Source organism: Artemia franciscana, chromosome 2 (genome assembly GCF_032884065.1).
Source record: "Artemia franciscana chromosome 2, ASM3288406v1, whole genome shotgun sequence".
NCBI lineage: Eukaryota > Metazoa > Arthropoda > Branchiopoda > Anostraca > Artemiidae > Artemia > Artemia franciscana.
The window spans coordinates 39,623,524-39,645,240 of NC_088864.1; the positions used below are offsets into that span (position 1 = coordinate 39,623,524).

Genomic DNA, 21,717 nt, shown 5'->3' on the forward strand with positions numbered 1-21,717 from the left:
AGCACATCTAGGATTCTTGAGAAAAAAACTAAAGCAACCCCCTAATCTCATCATAGCATCTAGATCTCAAAGCTTGTGTAGCTTTTTTTCCCTTTGTTACGTTTTTTATGCCAAAGGCAGTGGAATAACATTGCAATCGTAGTAGTTAAAAGCCTTTTATATAATATTGATGTGATTCTTCTATTTTTACACCCAGCCAATTCGTATTGAACAGGTAGCCGTAAAAACTTTACGTGCAGGAGTTCCTAGGAGTTCCTATAAAAATATGCCCAATTTTTTTTTTGAGCAATTTGTTATTCATAGGGCCAGGTATACATGAATGAAGGTAAACAAAAGGTCATCAGGTATACAAAAATACATCGAAGATTGATGGTATCTTTATTTGACACCTGATACTAAGTTCCCACATTAGAAAATTAAATATTAACAAGATAATTATAGTCTCTGATTTAGGGTTTTTCATGTGTGTTTTTGTCTCTCTCCCACCGTGCCTGTGTGACTAAGCGTCTATGTGCGTGTCCCTGTGTCTGCCTTTGTGTCTAAGTCTGTGCGTTTGTGTGTGTGTTTTTGTCAGTGCGTGAGCAAGTGTGTGCGTATGTTTGTGCGTGTGTTTGTGCTTGTGTTTATGTGTGTGCGTGTCTGTGCGCATGTGTTTGTGTCTATGTGTTTTTATGCGCGTGTGTGTGTTTCTGTGTGTATGTATGTGTGTGTTTTTGCGTGTGTGCGTGTTTGCGTGTTTGTTTGAATGTGTGTGTAAGTTTGTTTGTGTGTATGTGTGTGTATGTGAGTGTGTGCGTGTATGTGTTTGTGTGTGTGTGTGTGTGTGTGTGTGTGTGTTAGTATATGTGTGCGTGTTTGTGTGTGCGTCTGTTTGTATATGTGTGTGCGTTTGTGTGCGTGTTTCTTTGTATTTTTATATATGTGTGAATGTGTATTTGTGTATGTGCTTGTGTGTGAGAGTCTGTGTGTGTGCGTTTGTGTGTGTGTGTGTGTTTGTGTGTGGTATGTGTGTGTGTGTGTGTGTGTGTGTGTGTGTGTGTGTGTGTGTGTGTGTGTGTGTGTGTGTGTGTGTGTGTGTGTGTGTGTGTGCGTGTGTGCGTTTGTGTATAAACATACGCACACACAATCACGCAAAGACAGACACATAGACATGCAAACGAACGCTCACTCACACAGGCACGCTGGGAGAGAGAGAAAAAAACCCACAAAGTCAGACACACAAAAACACAAAGACAGATGGAGACATGTAAACAGTCGCTCAGTCACACAAGCATGGTGGGAAAGAGGCAAAAACACACTATGACTGATAAAAAAAAACACAGAGTTAGACCAACAAAAACACGGAGTCGGACACACAAAAACACAAAGACAGACAAAGAGACATTCAAACAGAGGCTCAGTCATACCGACAAGGAGGGAGACAGGCGCTCAGTCACACAGGCACAGTGGCAGAGAGACAAAAACACACATACAAAAACACACAGAGACACACGAACACACAGAGACAGACACACAGGCAGGGTGGGAGAGAGACAAAAAAAAAACGCATACAAAAATACAAAGTCATCCATACAAACACACAGAGTCAGACACACAAAAACAAAAAGACAGAAACTCGCCCTTTTTTCTTGCTTGCTTAAAGGTTAGGCTAACACAGAGTCACACACACAAAAATACGAAATGAGAGACTAGAAAAGCATAGTCAGATATACGGAAAACACCAAGACAGACAGAAAGACATGCAAACGCACGTTCAGTAGGCTAGGTTAACCTAACATACTGATATGCAAGAAAAAAAAAGGTGGAGTGTCTGTCTTTGAGCTTTGGTGTGTCTGACTCTGTATGTTTGTGTGTCTGACTTAGTGTTTGTGTGTGTTTTTTTGTCTCTCTCCAACCGTGCCTGTGTCACTGATCGTCTCTTTGCATGTCTCTGTGTCTGTCTTTGTGTTTTGTGAGTGTGTGACTCGGTGTGTTTGTGTGTCTGACTTATTTTTTGTGTGATAGCGATTGCAAATTCTGTCGGTCTTTCTGTCTGTCCCGGTTTTGCTACTTCAGGCACTTCCAGGCAAGCTAGGACGATGAAACTTGGCAGGCGTACTAGGAACCAGACCAGATTAAATTAGAAATAGTCGTTTTCCCGATTTGACCATCTGGAGGGGGGAGTGGAGGGCCTGTTAATTCGCAAAAAATAGAAAAAATGAAGTATTTTTAACTTACGGACGGGTGATGGGATCTTAATGAAATTTGAATTTTTGAAGGATATTGTGTCTCAGAGCTCTTAGTTCAAATCTCGACTAGATCCGGTGATATACGGAAGAATTGCGGGGAGGGGATCTAAAATCTTTGAAAACGCTTAGAGTGGAGGGATCGGGATGAAACTTGGTGGGAAAAATAAGCACAATTCTTAGATATGTGATTGATATAACCGGAACGGATCCGTTCTCTTTTGGGGAGTTCGGGGGGGGGGGTTAATACTGAACAAATTAGAAAAATGAGGTATTTTTAACTTACGAAGGAGTGATCGGATCTTAATGAAATTTGAAGTTTGGAAGGATATCGTGTATCAGAGCTCTTATTCAAAATTATGACTGGTTCTGGTGACATTGGGGGGAATTGAGGGGGGAACCTAAAATCTTGGAAAACGCTTAGAGTGGAGGGATTGGGATGATACTTGGTGGAAAAAATAAGCACAAGTCTTAGATACGTGATTGATATAACCGGAACGGATCCGTTCTCTTTTGGGGAGTTTTTTTTTTTTTGGGGGGGGGGTTAATCCTGAACAAATTAGAAAAATGAGGTATTTTTAACTTACGAAGGAGTGATCGGATCTTAATGAAATTTGAAGTTTGGAAGGATATCGTGTCTCAGAGCTCTTATTTTAAATTCTGACTGGTTCCGGTGACATTGGGGGGAATTGAGGGGGGAACCTAAAATCTTGGAAAACGCTTAGAGTGGAGGGATTGGGATGAAACTTGGTGGGAAAAATAAGCACAAGTCCTTGATACGTGATTGACATAACCAGGATGGAATTCGCTCTCTTTTGGAAGAGTGGGAGGGGGAGGGTTAATTCTGAAAAATTAGAAAAATGAGGTATTTTTAACTTACGAAGGAGTGATCGGATCTTAATGAAATTTGATGTTTGGAAGGATATCATGTCTCAGAGCTCTCATATTAAATTTCAACCTTATCCGGTTAAGGGGATGTGGGGGGTGGAGCCTAAACTCTTGGAAAATGCTTAGAGTGGATGAATCGGGATGAAACTTGGTTGGAAAAATAGGCACAAGTCCTAGATATGGGATTGAGATAACCGGAACGGATCTGCTCTCTTTGGGGGAGTTGGGGGGGTTAATTCTAAAAGAAAATGAGGTATTTTTAACTTGCGAAAGACTGATCGTATCTTAATGAAATTTCATATTTAGAAGGACCTCGAAACTCGGGTCTCTTATTTTTTATCCCGACCGGGTCTAGTGTCATTAGGAGGGGGGAATCTTGGAAAACGCTTAAAGTGGAGAGATCAGGATTGAACTTGGTGGAAAGAATAAGAACAACTCTAAGATAGGTGACTGACATACCCGGACCGGTTCCGCTCTCTTTGGTGGAGTTGGGGGGGGGGAGTAATTCGGAAAAATAAGAAAAAATTAGGTATTTGTAACTTACGAACGGGTGATCAGATCTTAATGAAATTTGATGTCTAGAAGGATTTTATGCTTTAAAACTCTTATTTTAAATCCCAACCAGATCCGGTGATATTGAAGGGAGTTGGAGGGGGAAGTCGCAATTCTTGGAAAACGTGGAATCGAGGTATCTTACGAATGGGTGATCGGATCTCAACAAAAATTTATATATAGAAGAATCTTATGTCTCAGATGCTACATTTTCAATTCAAATCGGATTCAGGGACATAAAGGGTTGGAGGGGGAAACATAAATCTTGGAAACCAGAAATCTTGGGAAACGCTTAGAGAGGAGATATCGGGATGAAACTTAATAGGAAGAATAAGCACAAGTTATAGATACGAGATTGACATAATTGGTACAGATCTGTTCTCTTTGGGGGAGCCTTGTTATTGGGAGGGGGTTGTTAATTTGGAAAAGTTAGAAAAATTGAGGTATTTTTAACTTAAGAACAGGTGACCGGATCTTAATGAAATTTGATATTTAGAAGGAACTCATGTCTCAGGGCTCTTATTTAAAATCCCGACCAGATCTGTTGACATTGGGGGAGCTGGAGGGAGAAACAAAAAATCTTGGAAAATGCTTATAAATGTCGTAGATACGTGACTGACGTAACCGGACTGGATCCGCTCTCTTTGGGGGAATTAGATGGTGGGGCTCAGTGCTTTGGTGAGTATGGTCCTTCTGGACGTGCTAGGGCGATGAAAATTGGTAGGTGTATCAGGGAGCTGTAAAATTAGAAAAATTAGAAAAATTAGGGTATTTTTAAATTGCGAGTGGGTGATCGAATCTTAATTAATTTTGATATTTAGAAGGACCTCATGACTCAGAGCTCTTATTTTAAATCCCGACTGGCATTAAGCCTCTGATTTTCCTTTTAAAACAATCTATTGATTCTTAGAATTTTGCTAGAGCTCATACCATATGAGCTCTTGGCTCTTGGCTCATATTCCTGGGAATATTGAGAGGGGATTTGAACATAGTCAAAACACGCCTTGTGCATGCAGATTGTCAAAGGGACGTATCAACAATATCTTTGAGATAGCCGGGAGTCTAAAGTTGAAACATACTTGAGCTTGTCGTAGAGGATGTTGAACTAAAAAAAGACAATATTTGCATGCTACTACTACTAATACTACTGCTACTGCTATTAGTACTGCAATTACTACAACTAATAGGTATGAAGGTGAAAAATTCAGGGAATGTTGAGACAGTGTTGAACTAAATTAAAACATACCAAGTGTATGCCGGTTGTCGAAAGGAGGTATCAGCAATGTCCCAGCAACAATTTACGGTATAAAGTTGAAGCTTTTAGTTTGCGTTGAGGGGAATGTAAAAAAAACAAAGGTGATATGTACATATTGCAACTAATGCTACTCCTACTACAATTATTTCTAATTATGAAATATGGATATTGAGGTGAAGCTTGCAGGGAACGATTGTGGAGATATTAAACAAAACCAAAACGCACTATGTGCACGTAGACTGTCGAAAGTGTGTACTGGCAATGTCTCAGCATCGGCTTAGATTATTAAGTTCAAACTTTCAGGTTATGTTGAGGTGGATTTTCAATTAACGAAACGGTTCTCTGTGCACACCAAAACTACTACGATTATTGCAGCTAGTGGCTAATGGAATTAGGTTGACATTTTTAGAAATATTAGGGGAGTTTCGACTACATCTAAACAAACAACATGCATGCTAGTTTTCAAAAGGGCATATTAGCAAGATATTAGGAAGGGATTATAGTATTAAGTTTAAACTTTCATAATACTATACTACTACTACTACTACTACTAATAACTCACTGCAGCACCAAGCCGCCTGAGGCCAACACAGCTACGCACGCTCCTCCTCCAACCTAATCTATTTAAAGCCTCCCTCTTTACACCCTCCCAGGAAGTTCCCATTTCCTTTAAATCCTTATTTATGACATCCTCCCAACCCAGACAAGGACGACCTGCTTTCCGTGTAGTCCCAGACGGTTGGCCAAGGTGTCTGCAAATTTAGCAATAAATTACTGAAGATTATGAATCTGAATTTTGAAAAAGGAGAAGTACCTAGCAATTTTATAAAAATTTTAATTCAGTCCCTGTATAAGAAAGGTAGTATGAGTGAGTATAATAATTATAGAGGTATTAGCATGGTTTTTAGGAAGGAAATTCCTTAGTATGATGGTATATTTCAGAGTTAGAGATACTTTATATAAGACTATAAGGGAAGAAGATGTGGTTTTAGGAAGGAGAGAGGAAGTGCCAATCAAATTATTAGATTGTTAATTGAGGAGTGTCTGAGTCATCAGATCCCTTTAGCTCGCAGTTTTATAGATTATGAATAGGCATTTGACTCAATCGATAAAATAGTTTTAATGATGGTTCTATCTCTTTATGGTATATCAAATAAACACATTAAACTGATTAGTGCTATGTACAAGAACAACGTTGCTGCCGCTTTGTTAGGAAACGAGGTTAGTAGCTTAGTTAGTGTTGAATCAGGAATTAAGCAGGGCTGTGTTCTATCCCCCTTTATATGGATCATTTGTTGGCTTCGTTCTAAGGCTGTAGGAGAGCATGGAATCAAATGGAAGGCAACAAATCTCCTTGACTAAAATTATGCAGATGATTAGAGTGTACTTTACTTTAAAAACATTAGCAAAGTGAATTAGTTTTCCTAGGTTTTATGAGTTCAGGGTGGAATAATAGGTTTGAAATTATTTTTAAGCAGCTTGAGGTGGTTAGTCTAGGAATAAATGAAGGTGAAGAGATGATGATTACTTACCTGGATAATTTTATAGTCCAGGACTTTTAGGGTTTGACCCGGAAAAAATTGCAATATACACGAAAATGGTACCAAAATGATCAAAAAAAAATTCTGTACAACATACTAAAAGTCCCCATAAATCCAAGTGGGGCGAGTACCCGAAAAACAGGGGAAAAGGGGGAAATGCGGGGGAAAATGGGAAAAATGCCGAACATGCCCAGAAAATAGTTTAAAGTGAGTTTTCTGGGGTTTTCACATACGCTGATTACGAAATTGACATCTAAAATTCAGTATAGAAAAAGAGTACTACGGAAAACGGGGGAACAGGGGAAAGAGGGGAGAAAAGAGAAGAATACAGGGTAGGGGTAGAAAGCGGTTTGTAAGATATTTTCTGGGGTATTCCTATCTGGTGATTACGAAATTGAGAAATAAAATGATATAAAAAAAATCGATTAACATAAAACGGGGAAATGGGGGAGGGGAAAAGGGAAATATACAGGGTAGGGGTAGAAAGCATGTGGAAATGTGTTTTCTGGGGTTTTTCTATCTGCTGATCACGAAACTGACCTCTAAAATGAAGGAAAGAAAACGAGAACCATGAAAACCGAACAAAACTGGAGGAAACAACGGAAAAGGGGAAGGGAGGCCTGACTCCTGAGCCAGCTGCTAATGGCTAATAAGTAGGCCTATGGACAAAATAACTCGCTTAAGTATCACTTGTACTTTCTTGAATCACAGACATTTCTTACAACTATTTGAATTACTAAACATAAAGAAAACAACCGCTTGGCAGTTATATATAAAATGGCTATTATATGTAAAATTTGCACTTTCGAAGGCAGTATAGTTGACTTGAAAAACACAGCATTGATATCACTAGTCGAGCTCCTCGTCTTCGACAATCTCGTTGTCCCTGTTCAACAGTTGATACCCTGACATTCTCCACACACGAACGTACATGCTAAGCCATTTTTCCTGCAGCTGCATCGCGAGTTTTCGCAGCCTGTCTTACAGTTGCATCACATGACACTCAAAAGAGTCTGAGGTGCGGGCAACAAATGGGTCATCACAGGTGAGTATTTATGGTCTCTGAGGACCCAACCCCAGTCAGCCGGGTCGAGGTCAGCTGGTTCCCCTTTCCAACGGGATACCTGGAGGCGCACTCGCTGGGACTGGAATGAAGCTGCAGCTTCGGTTGGCGGAAGCCTTTCAGGCTTAACAAACGCCGTAGTATTAGACGAAGAAACTTTTTCCAAGAAAATTCGATGTCGCAGCTTAGTGAGATCTTCGTTTGGTCGTGCTTTATACAAGCTGAGGAGAAGATATTCACCCGCTTTCACAATTTCATCTTTGGACGATGATTCATCCAGAAACACTTTGCATTTTTTTCTGAACACTTCGCTCTTCTTCAAAAGAGGTAGCACAGCTTGCTTTCCAAGTCCGAAAACTCGTGAGGTCGTGTCACATCCCAAGAGTGCGTGCCCTACCAGAAGCAGCCTGGATACTTCTCCCATTTTTTTTGCACTTCGTTGAGGCACCAGAACCGTGTTATCGCTTCTTTTGCGTTCGTTGACGATTCGAAGTAAAGTGTTTTTGCATTAGGCGGGAGGTGATACAAGAGTAGAATCAGAAGGTCAGTGTCGTTGCCAAGAACTATTGTTTCAGAGTTTTCTGCTTTCGTTACGGCAGTCTTCACGATTAGATAGTCAGCATCGTCCTTCGCATGGACGACTTTAAATCCTTTGGCTCTGATTTTTTCCCCGATGTAGCTTATAATTCGCTGTTTGTTCTGAGAGTTGCTCAAAAACTCTTCCTTCTTTTTCTGGAGCTTCATCCCTAAACTGAAATCTATCACTTGATGCTGGCTTCCCTTACACCGTCGGTTGTGCGTAGCATCTTTCGTGGTTGGACCAGCGCTGTATCCATCGAAGACAACAGTAGGGGAGGTACAGCGTCGAGTAACGAAACTAACATAGCTGTCACAGATTGAATCATAAGCATCACCAATCTTCCAAGGTACTTGCTGAAGCAGCCAACCTCCGTCAACTACAGTGACACGATCTGACACTGGCATGTGGTGAATCGAGTCCGTGTTCGCTTCTTTCCATATTGCTTTCGCTAGTGCAGGTTTGTCTGGCTGGCGCATTATGCCAGGATTCTCAAACAAAGCGGGCGGATAACTGCACAGTTCGTAACGTAGAGATTCTGCCATGTCATTTTCAGATGTATGGGCAGCAGTCGAAAGACGTTGAAAAAGCAGTGCAGGATCGATATGCAAAATCTCACCATCTATCCTAATGTTCCCATCGGATGCCAGTGTAACGACTTTGTCTTTCTTCCTGAATGAAAAAACTTTCGACGGATTGGCCATCCATGCGCTGGAGGATCAGCTCACCTACAGCTTTAGCATCCTCTGCATTGACGCCTTTATGGGCAATCAGCCCGGAACCTATACTTCTAAGCTCTGTGGAACTAGTGAAAGGAGAGTTCTCTAGAAGGAATTCAAGAAACGTCAGTAGATCCTTAGTATCTCTCTGTATTCGTGCTGCGGTTGCAGTAACTGTTCACTAGAACTGTACTCTAGAACTGGAACTCCGCGGTGACTAGTCTACCTTGCTTCTCTTACTGGATGTCGAATTAGAACAGGATTATGTTGACGAACCCACGCGCTTGTCGATAACGGCGAGGAATACGGAATAATGTAATTTCAGTATTCTTCCGTATTTCTTTCTCGAATTTTTTTTTTTGCCTTTTCCGAACCTATGGGGTAGCCGAACCTCTATAGATCTCCTGTATTTGTTCTCGAACTTTGTTTTAGATGTCAATTTTATTATCAGCAGATAAAAAAACCCTAGAAAACACATTTCCACATGCTTTCTACCCCTACCCTGTATATTTTCCTTTTTCCCCTCCCCCCCCCATTTCCCCGTTTTATGTTAATCGATTTTTGTATATCATTTTATATCTCAATTTCATAATCACCAGATAGGAATACCCCAGAAAATATCTTCCAAACCGCTTTCTACCCCTACCCTGTATTCTTCTCTTTTCTCCCCTCTTTCCCCTGTTCCCCCGTTTTCCGTAGTACTCTTTTTCTATACTGAATTTTAGATGTCAATTTCGTAATCAGCGTATGTGAAAACCCCAGAAAACTCACTTTAAACTATTTTCTGGGCATGTTCGGCATTTTTCCCATTTTCCCCCGCATTTCCCCTTTTCCCCTGTTTTTCTGGTACTCGCCCCACTCGGATTAATGAGGACTTTTAGTATGTTGTACAGAATTTTTTTCTGATCATTTTGGTACCATTTTCGTTTATATTGCAATTTTGTCCGGGTTCGACCCTTTTTTGAGCTAAAAGTCCTGGACTATCAAACAGTTCGTGGTAACGAACTGTAGTAAGGAGCGACCCGGCTCAATAGTAACCAAAACTCTAAAAAATGGAATTTTGATACCAATACCTACATCAAAAGAATCGCATTTTAATGCTGATTTTAAATATATAAGTTTCATCAAGTTTAGTCTTACCCATCAAAAGTTACGAGCCTGAGAAAATTTGCGTTATTTTAGAAAATAGGGGGAAACGCCCCCTAGAAGTCATAGAATCTTAACGAAAATCACACCATCAGATTCAGCGTATCAGAGAACCCTACTGTAGAAGTTTCAAGCTCCTATCTACAAAAATGTGGAATTTTGTATTTTTTGCCAGAAGGCAGATCACGGATGCGTGTTTATTTGTTTTTTTGTTTTTTTGTTTTTTTGTTTTTTTTTTTTGTTTTTTTTTCTTTTTCCCAGGGGTGATCGTATCGACCCAGTTGTCCTAGAATGTTGCAAGAGGGCTCATTCTAACGGAAATGAAAAGTTCTAGTGCCCTTTTTAAGTGACCAAAAAAATTGGAGGGCACCTAGGCCCCCTCCCACGCTAATTATTTTACCAAAGTCAACGGATCAAAATTCTGAGATAGCCATTTTATTCAGCATAGTCGAAAAACCTTATAACTATGTCTTTAGGGACGACTTACTCCCCCACAGTCCCCATGGGAGGGGCAACAAGTTACAAACTTTGACCAATGCTTACATATAGTAATGGTTATTGGGAAGTGTACAGGCGTTTTCAGGAGGATTTTTTTGGTTGGGAGAGGGGTTGAGAAGAAGGGGATATGCTGGGGGAACTTTCCATCGATAATTTGTCATGGGGGATGAAAATCTCCATGAAGGGAGCGCAGGATTTACTAGCATTATTTAAAAACACAATGAAAAAATAAATATGAAAAAGTACTTTCACCTGGAAGTAAGGAACAGCATTAAAACTTAAAACAAACAGAAATTATTACCCATTTAAGGGGCTCACCTCCTCCTAATACCTCGCTCTTTACGTTAAAGCATTTTTAGTAATTTCAACTATTTATTCTACGGCTTTTGTGATTCCGGGGTCATTCTTAATGAATTGGGACAAAATTTAAGCTTTTATTGTAAAGAGCGAGGATCTGACAAGGGGGCGAACCCCCTCATATATGTAATAAAAATATGAGAATACAAAAGTTCTTTACGTAAGCTAATTTATAAATTACGTAAATCTCTTACTAATAAAAATATTCGTAAAAAATTAAAAGTTCTAGTTGCCTTTTTAATTAACCAAAAAATCGGAGGGCAACTAGGCTTCCTCCCCCGCTCTTTTTTTCTCAAAATCATTCGATCAAAATTATGAGAAAGCCATTTAGCCAAAAAAAAAAAAAAAAAAATGCAAATTTCGTTTTAATTATTCCTCTGCGGAGAGCCAAAATCAATTTTTTCAAAAACGTTCAAAAACGTTCAAAAGCATTGAATTGAAAACGAAGCATTGATTCAAAAACGTTCAGAAATTAAATAAAAAAAAACAAGTTTTTTTAACTGAAAGTAAGGAGCGACATTAAAACTTAAAACGAACAGAAATTACTTCGTATATGAAAGAGGCTGCTTCCTCATCAACGCCCCGCTCTTTACGCTAAAGTTTTTTACTGTTTTAAAAAGAAGAATTGATAGACAGAGTCAAACTTTAGATGTCAAACTTTTTTAGATGTCAATTTCGTAATCAGCGTATGTGAAAACCCCAGAAAACTCACTTTAAACTATTTTCTGGGCATGTTCGGCATTTTTCCCATTTTCCCCCGCATTTCCCCTTTTCCCCTGTTTTTCTGGTACTCGCCCCACTCGGATTAATGAGGACTTTTAGTATGTTGTACAGAATTTTTTTCTGATCATTTTGGTACCATTTTCGTTTATATTGCAATTTTGTCCGGGTTCGACCCTTTTTTGAGCTAAAAGTCCTGGACTATTATTGGTAAAGACGGTGGTGGTATGGAAGATATAAAAAGCAGATTAGCTAATGCCTAGAGTGTTCCTATAATTGTTATAATTAGTTTCGAAGAATAAAATATTACACTGCGAAGCGACACTAGAATTTTGGAAGCTACGGTGATGACATTGATCAAGCATGGCTCTGAGGCGTAAGTGCTTCAGAAGACGGAGGAGGATTTGTTAGATGTTTTCCATAGGAAATGTCTAGGGATAAATTTGGGCTCCTGTTTGGCTGACCGCATATTAAACAATATACTCTCCAAAAATATGGTTCTATCCCACTTTCTAGGGCTCTAACGAGAGAAACGTTGGCATGGCTAGGAATTGCTTTGTGGATCGAGGAAGAATCTAAGACCAGACAAAAAGTAGGCTGTCCCCAAATGGACCGGAAGGGTTATAAGGATGGATTTAAAGCAAATTGGAACTTCTCGGTAATAGTAACAAGTGTAGCTTTGAATAGTTTTGGTAGAGGATGAGGGTGAGCTGCAGTGCTGGCTTCAAATAGCTTGGTGCTGCAGTGGGCTGTTAGTATTTATGGTAGAAGTTTAATTTCAAAAATGAATTGTCTTACCCTCTAAAATATTAAAAACTAACTACGATGTGACTATATCATTCTCTGGTTTTGGCTTTTTGGACCTAGTAGCTGCAACAGAGCTGTAACTAATTATGGTGCTGTTGCGAAGTTTCCTCAATTGCCTCTGTTTTACAGGTGTTATATTTGGGCAAGGAACTGACGATATGCAGACAGCATTCAGATATGCCTTGTATCTTCATAATCAAAACGAAACTGGAAAGAGAATCGAGCTACAAGCGTATGTAGATGTCATCAACACCGCAGATTCTTTTAAGCTCTCTCGGTTGAGTAAGTAACAGTATTTTGATCTAAAGAGAACTTACAGCAAGGATAACTAATGTTTCAATCTTTTAAAGCTAGAAATTCTTTGCGATTTTCACAACAAAATCGCAACACTTCTTGTATTCGTGCCTAAGTGCCGTATGATATATACGTTGATAAATCTTTAGCATTAATGATAACTTTGTACACATCCAAAAATTTGAGGCAAAATATTCATATTTATGACAACAAAGGTTGGAAATGTTTTCATTGGATCGTTTCGTGAATTTATCGTATCTTATGTTGCAATCATTTTATTTTTTTTAATGACCCACGGGCTCTTTGAAGAATCCCTCAATGTTCAGCAGCATTAATTTTCCTTACGGTCCCCTCTTGTGTAATTTTTCCTCAACAATAAAAGAGAGGAAAGGAAAAACTCGTGCCAATTTTTTCAAGTTCACGTTTTCTATCTTAAAACTGACAAAAAGTTTGTTAGTTCTGTATCATTAAATAGGTCATAAGCTGCGTATTCCAGAAAACATAAAAAAAAAACACTCATATGAAAGACAATGTGAAATGTTAAAGATCTATATTGAATGGGGCAGTGAACACATCCGTATTTTATCATAAAAAGATTAGGAGTGTTTTTTTTTGTGATAGCCTCCTAATGAAACTCTGGATTTTTTTGGGTTGCTCTGTTGTCACTTAGTTAATACCAAGTGCCATAAAAACCAAGAGAAGATACGAATCTCTGGTTCTCAGGACGATCTCTGGACGATCTCTGGTTCTCAGAGACACAAATTTATGCTTTGCCAGAGTAAGAAACAATTTTTTTTTTGGAAAAAGTTAACTTTTCCGCAGGGGAAAAAATTGTTTATTTTTTTCTAAGAAACTATTGGAAGTATTAAAAACTTCATTAGAACTTTTCTGCCCTATTTCGTGGTGCCATTCCGATTGGCAAATTCCGACTTATTACCCTTTCGGAGCTACAGATCATCCATCATGAGAAAAAAAAAATGCAAAAGCAGTATTGTTGCTCATAATAATCTAGTGGTTACCCTATATGCAAGGAAGCACAATCATGTCGTATATTCTAATGAATTAATTCATCTGAGCACTGACACTAGCAATCAGAAAGCCCGTTTCTAGATACCTTAAAACTTCTTGGGTACCGAAACAACCGGGCACCTTGACTTTAATCGTAAAGATCACCGACCAGGGTTCTAAACACCGTACCTTAGTTTTGTTATTTTAATCAAATATTCAGTGGCTATATTCAGCTGTAATTTTTATGTCAGAAATGTGATATGAGCTCTGTTGTTGTTCCTTCGCATATAATTCTTGTTTCCGTTTTCCAAATTTTAGGTGTTTACAAATAAATGGGTTTTATGGGATTGGGTTTCTTTTTAATCTTTTCTACGATAGATATCTAGGATAAAGATTAAGAAAAAGAATTATTACTCTTTACCTTCTTCTTTTTGTTCTAGTTTGCAACCATTTATCACGGGGTATATACGCCCTTATTGGAGCTGTTGGACCAGAAGCTTTTGGTATTCTTCATTCATATTCAAACATTTTCCACATTCCCTTTTTGACTCCATGGTACCCTCAAAAGGTGAATATATTTTCTTTGTTAGTCGCTTTTATTCTTAGCATATTAACGATTTTAACACTTTATGAGCTATAATTGAGAGTCATTCTGAATATCAGGAATTATTGTTTAAGAAGGTTATTTTTGCCCAAACATCAGTTGCATCAAGACTCTATTTATGGCATTAGAAATTCACACGAACTAAAAGCTTCCTTGTTATAGGTTCTGAACCAGGTATTTTAGGCATGCTTTTTGGCACTAACAACCATTCAGTAAAAATCCCTTTATTAGAGCTGTTCAGACCAGTACTCTCCATCTGTAATCAAACATTCTCCACATTCCTTCAGACTCAACGATATGCTCAAAATATGAACATTTCTTCTTTATTAGTCACTTTTGGTACATTAAGTTCTTTCTTTAGTGAAACTGTTGTCTCAGTATTCGAGAAAAGAATTATTCTCCCTTAATAACGTATATTTATCAGTGACCTGTTTATCTTTAATAATAGAAGTGAAGAAACATAGAAGAACTTTATATTCAAAATAGTAATGAGTAGAGAAGGTTTCTGATGGTGAATCCCTTTTATGCTCTCTTAATTAAAGCTTATACGCAAACAGTCTCTTAGAAGTCATCGTTATCAATCAGCAGGATTTCTAAAAATGGATTGCTTCCATTAACAACTCATGCACATAAATAATCCCATCACGACTTTTTTTAAGTTTTGATATGAGAGAGCTTGAATGTAAGTAAGAGTAGGCTAAAAGAAAATGAAAAGGTCGGTCGGGAAATGAAATTAGCAAAGCCAAATAGACTTGACTATGAGAAAAGCGAAATTAAAGCCAATAATCTTAACTTTGTTCTAGAAGAAACTTTGCGCATGAGGAATAGATACAATTTCACAAGATGGATTGTTATGTTATCAAGGGGGGGGGGGGGCTTAAAAAGTAATGAATTCTACATAGCTTATTATTATAATAAGTTATAATATAACCCGGTTATTATTACCGGGAGTGCAATTGTTATATCCTACAAAATAACTCTTAAGACTCTTAAGGGACTATTGAAATAAGTAATTGCTTGCGTAGGCTTGTCCCAGAATCTGAACGAGTCTTAAAACACTGTCTTATAAGCCATACAGAAAGGAGTTGCATGTAAACACCATGATCCGTTATAATGCTGAAGAGCTTTATGTGATTTAAACAATCTAAAGTTTCATATATGTCTACAAAACAGTTAAAGACATTTGTTGAGATTAGCATAAGTCCTATTGACAGCACGACGAATGAAAGTAGCAATATCCACTGAAAGAAGTTTCTTATGAGCCAACTGAATCCTATATGTATAAAAAAGATTCTAGACAAAATAACAAAAAACAACAGCATTTCTAGCATAGTTGAACCTAAGGCTCCAGAACTAAAATATATGCATTACTAAAACTACACCGGGAGCATTATTGTGTAAGAAATAAGGTAAACGTCATTAGCAAATGAAGGAGTATTCCATGATTGACGAAAAAAAAAATTATAGAAAGTAAGAAACAACTTTTTTATACAGTAGAGGAATACAGTAGTTGGATATTTGAAATAGATTCAATGATCATTTTATGGGGCCATTGCTCTGCTTCACCTTGGGATTTTTAGTCCCATGAACAAGACCCTGGTGTAACTGACCTACGTTTTGGTTTATAAATCATCTTCTTAAACAACTGTTTCTTACATAACTCTCAATTAGCAAGCCCGAATGACCGGATTGTATCGAGTTACCAACCAGAAATGTTATACTACATTTTAGATTAAAGACAAATTAAAGCCGAGGCTCTGATTATGACGATGATGATGATGACGGTCGAGGACTGTAAAATAGTCGTGCCGGAGCCCAATGACTGTTTGATCAGTGTTCCCACTAGCTCCTTTTCATAATCCGCTAAACATCCGAAGTTTTTTGTTAAAGGTGCGTAGATGGTGGTTCGGATTTACTAAAATTTTCCATAAGGTACTAGGTGTCGCGAAAGTCTCATAGTCGAAATACATGATAAAGAAAACTGGCAACTTTTCCATCCTAATTGTTCACAGTTACAAGATTGGAATTTCATTATGATTTGCAACTTTTATCTCTTTTGCTGGCTAGTAAGGTTCTCCAATTTTGGGTTTGACGACCCTTTCATGCCAAACCGAAATTTAGAATTTGTAGCAGATGTTTCTGGTGATCTGGGGTATGTATTTTAAAGAAAAAGTGAACATAAAATTTTCAATAAGAATCCCGTTTGTCCGTAGTTATTCTGTGGACTCCATAACTGCGTTCTTTTGTCCATTGGCAGACATCAAATTCTGTAGATCTAGAGAAAACTTTGTAAGAGTGGACACACTGTCATTAATAGCATTCTTTCTTACGACATAGTTTCAAGCTTTATCGCAGAATATAGTTTGAGCAATATTCTGTTGTTGCAGCAACTCATCTAGCATTTAAATTAAAACGAGCTGCCTGATAAAAGACAAGAAGAATGACGAGGTGTTCCATTGAGAATAAAAAAGTGACTGCCGCATCGCTTGCTATATATTCTGATGCACATAGAGAAAAAAGCTGTTAGGTAAAGATTTTCCAAGAAATAGGATATCAAGCTAAGGTTTTGTCTTTATAGAAGAGCGAGAAAATGAAAAAGAGACTGCGTGCTTGAGAAAATGAAACTACTCTGTATTTTAGGACTTTTTACGTCACATTGTATGCAACTGTTGAAATATTTTCGTTCTATTGGACTGGAACTGTCGCTTAAATTAAAAACTCATGGATGTATATTTCGAAAAGCTGCGTTTGTAGAAACTTAGAAAGAATGATCAAACTTGTGGTAATAAAAAAGAATGTTTAGTTTCATTTATTTATTTTCCTTTTTTTTTGGTTTATGATCAAAACGACTGCATGACTATTTTGTCGAAACCAAAACTTGCAATTCTACATTGTTATAATTGTAGTTTTCTAGAAAGTATTCTCAGAAACAAATGTAATATTTGATTTTTGCTTTTCTGAAATTCTTAAACTAGGTTTAAAATGTTTGGTATTTTATGACAAGATTCACACGAAATTAAACCATTTGGATATTTCCTCAAAGCTAGTGTAACTTGTTACCAGAGATTTTTATTTTCCTACTCTAGTACCTCGACTATTGTTGAATTAGGATCTTTAAGCCTTATAATTGAAATGAATAAAAAACAACAATTTTTTCAACTAAAAGTAAGGAACAACCTTAAAACTTAAAACAAACAGAAATTTTCACTTATATGAGGTGAATTTCCCCTCCTCAACACCTCGCCCTTCATGGTAAAGTTTTCTAGTAGTTCTAGAAAGATTTTCGTTGTTCTAAATGAACGACTCTTGTGTTGCAGGAGTTGTACTTCCATAATTGTGACATAATTCAAACTTTAGCGTAAAAAGCGAGGTGTCGAGAAGTGGGAAACCCCCTCATGTACATAGAAATTTCTGTTCATTTAAGTTTTAATGTTGCTCCTTACTCTCAGTGGAAAAATTTTTGTTTTTGATTTAATTTCTGATCGTTTTTATGACACTTAGTATTAACCAAGTGACATATAGCGAAAAAAAATAGAAAAAATGAAGTATTTTTAACTTACAAACGGGTGATCGGATCTTAATGAAACTTAATACTTAGAAGTATATTGTGTCTCAGAGCTGTTGTTTTAAATTCCGACCGGATCTGTTGACGTTGGCTGGAGTTGGAGGGGGAAACCTAAAATCTTGGAAAACGCTTAGAGTGGAGGGATCGGGATGAAACTTGACGGGAAAAATAAGCACAAGCCCTAGGTACGTTATTGACATAACCGGAATGGATATGCTTTCTTTGGGGGAGTTGGGGGGAGGGTTAATTCTTAAAAATTAGGAAAAAATGAGTCTTTCTAAATTATGAAGGAGTGATCGGACCTTAATGAAATTTCATTTTTAGAAAGACCTCGTAACTCAGATCTATTATTTAAAATCCCAACCGGTTCCAGTTTCACCGGGGGAGTTGGGGTGGGGGAATATGATAAGAAGAAGTCCTTTTTCAAAAAAAATGTAAAGGTTATATCAAAACATTGCCGGAAATTCGGCAATGTGTGAAAGTAAGATTTATCAGGCCTTCAGTCACCTGGTTTCTGTGTACAGTATTGGGGTTGGGTTTTCCTTTTCCTAGAATTATAATAATTGTTCTAATGGGTATTTTTCAAAACAAATAAACTTTCCATGTTTAATATCTGTATGAATGTAGATTCTTTTATGCAAACTATCAAAGTTCCATGCTTTAAAGTTCCAGCTTCTACTGGAAAGAGAGCTCTTTACATATCGTTAAATAAATAATAAAAAAAAAAAACAGAAGATTTTTTTCAACTGAAAGAAAGGAGCAGCATTAAAACAAAACAAACAGAAATTATTCTTTATGTGAAGTGAGATACCCCCCTGCTCAGTACTTCGGTTCGTACTAAAGTTTTTTAGTATTTTAAAAAAGCTCCTTATCCCAAATAAATAGCTATTGTGTTTCGAAATTCGCCCTTACCGAATTGTGGCAAAAAGTCAAAAATGAGATTTTAAAATGTCATTGAGAAAGTCAAAAATGAAAAATGAGAGCGTGGTATTGCGAAAGGGACAACCTCTCTCGTATACAGAGTAATTTATATTCGTTTTATGTTTCAAAGTTGCTTTCAGTTGAAAAAACTTGATATTTTTTAAAAATTAATTTCTGATCGTTTTTCAAATAATGCCTGTAAATCTGCCTCCTCCTTCATGGAAAGTTTCTATCGCGTAAAATCCCTCATCTCCTGGACAATTCTATCCTCACTGAAAACATCCCCGAGAATGTCTTGCGAATAATTCCGTTTGGAAAATTTTCCTTAGCCTACTTTCATTTGAAAAATGTTTATTTTTCCTTTAGTTTCAAATAGATTATCAAATCAAACCAAAATTTCCCTCTGTGATAGATTTTCTCTGGACCCCTCCCCCCCAAAGAAAAACTTCTCCCACGGAAAATTCACCCGGGACAAATTTCTTCCATGGAAAATACCCCCCCTCCTATGGAGAAATCTCCCAGATAATTTCCACCCCTTTTTTAATTTCCAGCTTAAAATCTCCTCAAAATATCTCTACATGTAAGTATGAGTCGGCAAAGAGAAAGTAAGACAAATAAAAAGAATTTCGCATAGGAATTCTTACAAATTTCCTGGGTAAAATTTCCTCTTGAAACTTCATCCCCAGAAACTTACCTCCACATGAAAAATCTCCACTCAGAAATCCTCTTTGCGGGAAATCTCTTCCAGGAAATTCCCCTCCCCTAAAAATGTCCGTTTACTTCTCAATAACAAACACAACAAGTAAACAAAAGAAAAATATTATAGCTTGCAGCCGTTTCCCAATGGGCCGCGGTGGAACATGTAATCCTCAAAGGCGTGGTTAATTGACTTATTAATTATTTGAAACAAAATGGCTATCTTAAAATTTAATCGGGTGATTTTAGGGGAGAAAAGACATGGGAGGAGGTTAGTTGACCTCCAATCTTTTTGGACATTCAAATTGAACACCATAACTTGTAATTACCGCTCAGTTGAGCTCTTTTCTGATTCCCTAGGACCATTGGTTCAAAACGATTACCCTGGGTAGTGATATGTAAAGTGCGGATCCAGAGCCATATGTGGATCTTTGGTCACTCAAATTTGGCTCTGGCACAAATATCCACAGAAGGCACAATAATATTTTCATTAAAAAAAAACTCGGTAAGAAAAAAATTGAATCTTATTTTACAAGTTAAAATTCTTCTACAAATCAAGATAAGATAAGACTTGTTCATCATGAAATACACATACAATATTACATTTTATTATTCCCCCAAAGGCTCTTTGGCCTGTAAAGAAGGGGGAAATGATATTCCCCCTAAGAGAACATGTATGATATTCTGTTAAAGTTAAAAGATTTGAGAACAAAGCATATACTTTGAAAATAATTAAAGAGTTACCACTGTCTTCCAAAACCATTAAAATTAGAACAATTAAAAGTTGTTACAACTTAAAAAGTTGTCAACGCCCCGGTCTTTAAGCTAAAATTTTTTACTGTTTAATAAAGTAGAATTAAGAGAAAGAGTCAAACTTTAGCGTAAAGAGCGGGGCGTTGAGAAAGGAACAGCCCCTTTCATCAACGGAGTAATTTCTTTTCGATTTTAAGTCTTAATGTCACTCCTTACTTTCAGTTAAAAAAAACTACCTTTTTTTATTTAATTACCACTCAAAAGTCTGACACTTGAGTTGATATCACAAGTACTTTAATTGATTTTATGGATAAACATCATATTCCCCTCGATAGAATTGTGTTTTGATTTCAACAGATGGGGCCAAAAGTATGACCGATGTAAAAAAAAAGGTTTGTTCCTATTTTGAAAGAAAAAATTAATCACGAAATACTTGTTTATCATTTATTAAGAAGTGCTTCGTGCACAAATATTCCCGGGTGAAATTTGTAAAGTTATCGAATTATTGGTTACAATTATCAACTCAATTTTAGCTGAAGCTCTTAATCATAGCCAATTCATTTTTTTTTTATTTCAAATGGAGAGTGAGCACGCTCATCTTCTGCATCATTATAAGGTAAGTTGGTTATTGAAGGAGGACGATTCAAAACGTTTTGCGGCCCTTTTTCCTGAAAATTCAAAACGTTTCTCATCCCCTTTTTCAGAAGTTATAGTATTTCTTCTTGAGAAGGACATTCAATATCCAGAACTGACCAACGATTAGTGGATCCAAGAGTTTTATGTCATGGTAGACATTTTGCATCATCTAAATCAGCTTAATAGTAAACTACAAGGGAAAGGAAACATAATTTTATCCATGTTAGAAGAAGCGACAACATTAAAAAAAAATATCCATTTTTGCTCAGAATATTGAAAGGGAAACATTGGTTCACTTTCCGTCTTTGCTGAAGTTTCGCCAAGAAAATAATTCCTCAATTGATAAACAATTTTGTCAGCGGGTTTCAGAAATTTAAAAATAGCAGAATCCCTTTAGCATTTGTCAAAAATCCTTTTAATGTTACGATAACCGAGTTGAAATTTTCTCCTTTTGAAATTGACATTAGTAGCTTTGAAACATAGTTACTGGATTAAAAAAAAAATAATAAAAATTAAAAAACGTAGCACCCTAAATCCAAACTTCTTTCTGTTGAATTGGAAATAGCGGAGGAGAAAAAAAAATTGATCTTAGTTCAAAACACATGTGGTTTGCTTTGAATGACCTGGATAAGGAAAGCACGAGCATTTTCAGCGCTTGGAATTGTATTCCTGATTCTTACGATCAGCTGAAATAGCTTGCTTTTGTCGTTCTTTCCCTTTCCGGTTCTGGATATATATGCGAATAATCTTTTTCAAACCTGAACATTGTCAAGAGTAATTGAGAAGTCGTCTTATTGATGAGAACTTGGAATCATGCGAGACTTCAAAGTAACAGCATACCAACCTGATTGTCTTAAACTTGACAAGGACATGCAAGCATGTTGTTCGCACT

At 37.3% G+C, this 21,717-nt stretch overlaps 1 protein-coding gene across 1 annotated transcript in view; it reads left to right on the forward strand.

The window, feature by feature from the left end:
- Positions 1-21,717, forward strand: part of LOC136041482 (glutamate receptor 1-like) — a 254,832-nt gene that overhangs the window by 2,586 nt on the left and 230,529 nt on the right. The window contains exons 2-3 of the mRNA XM_065726181.1: positions 12,478-12,630; positions 14,091-14,218. Of these exons, the coding sequence (XP_065582253.1) occupies positions 12,478-12,630; positions 14,091-14,218 (281 nt within the window). The remainder of the gene's footprint in view (positions 1-12,477; positions 12,631-14,090; positions 14,219-21,717) is intronic.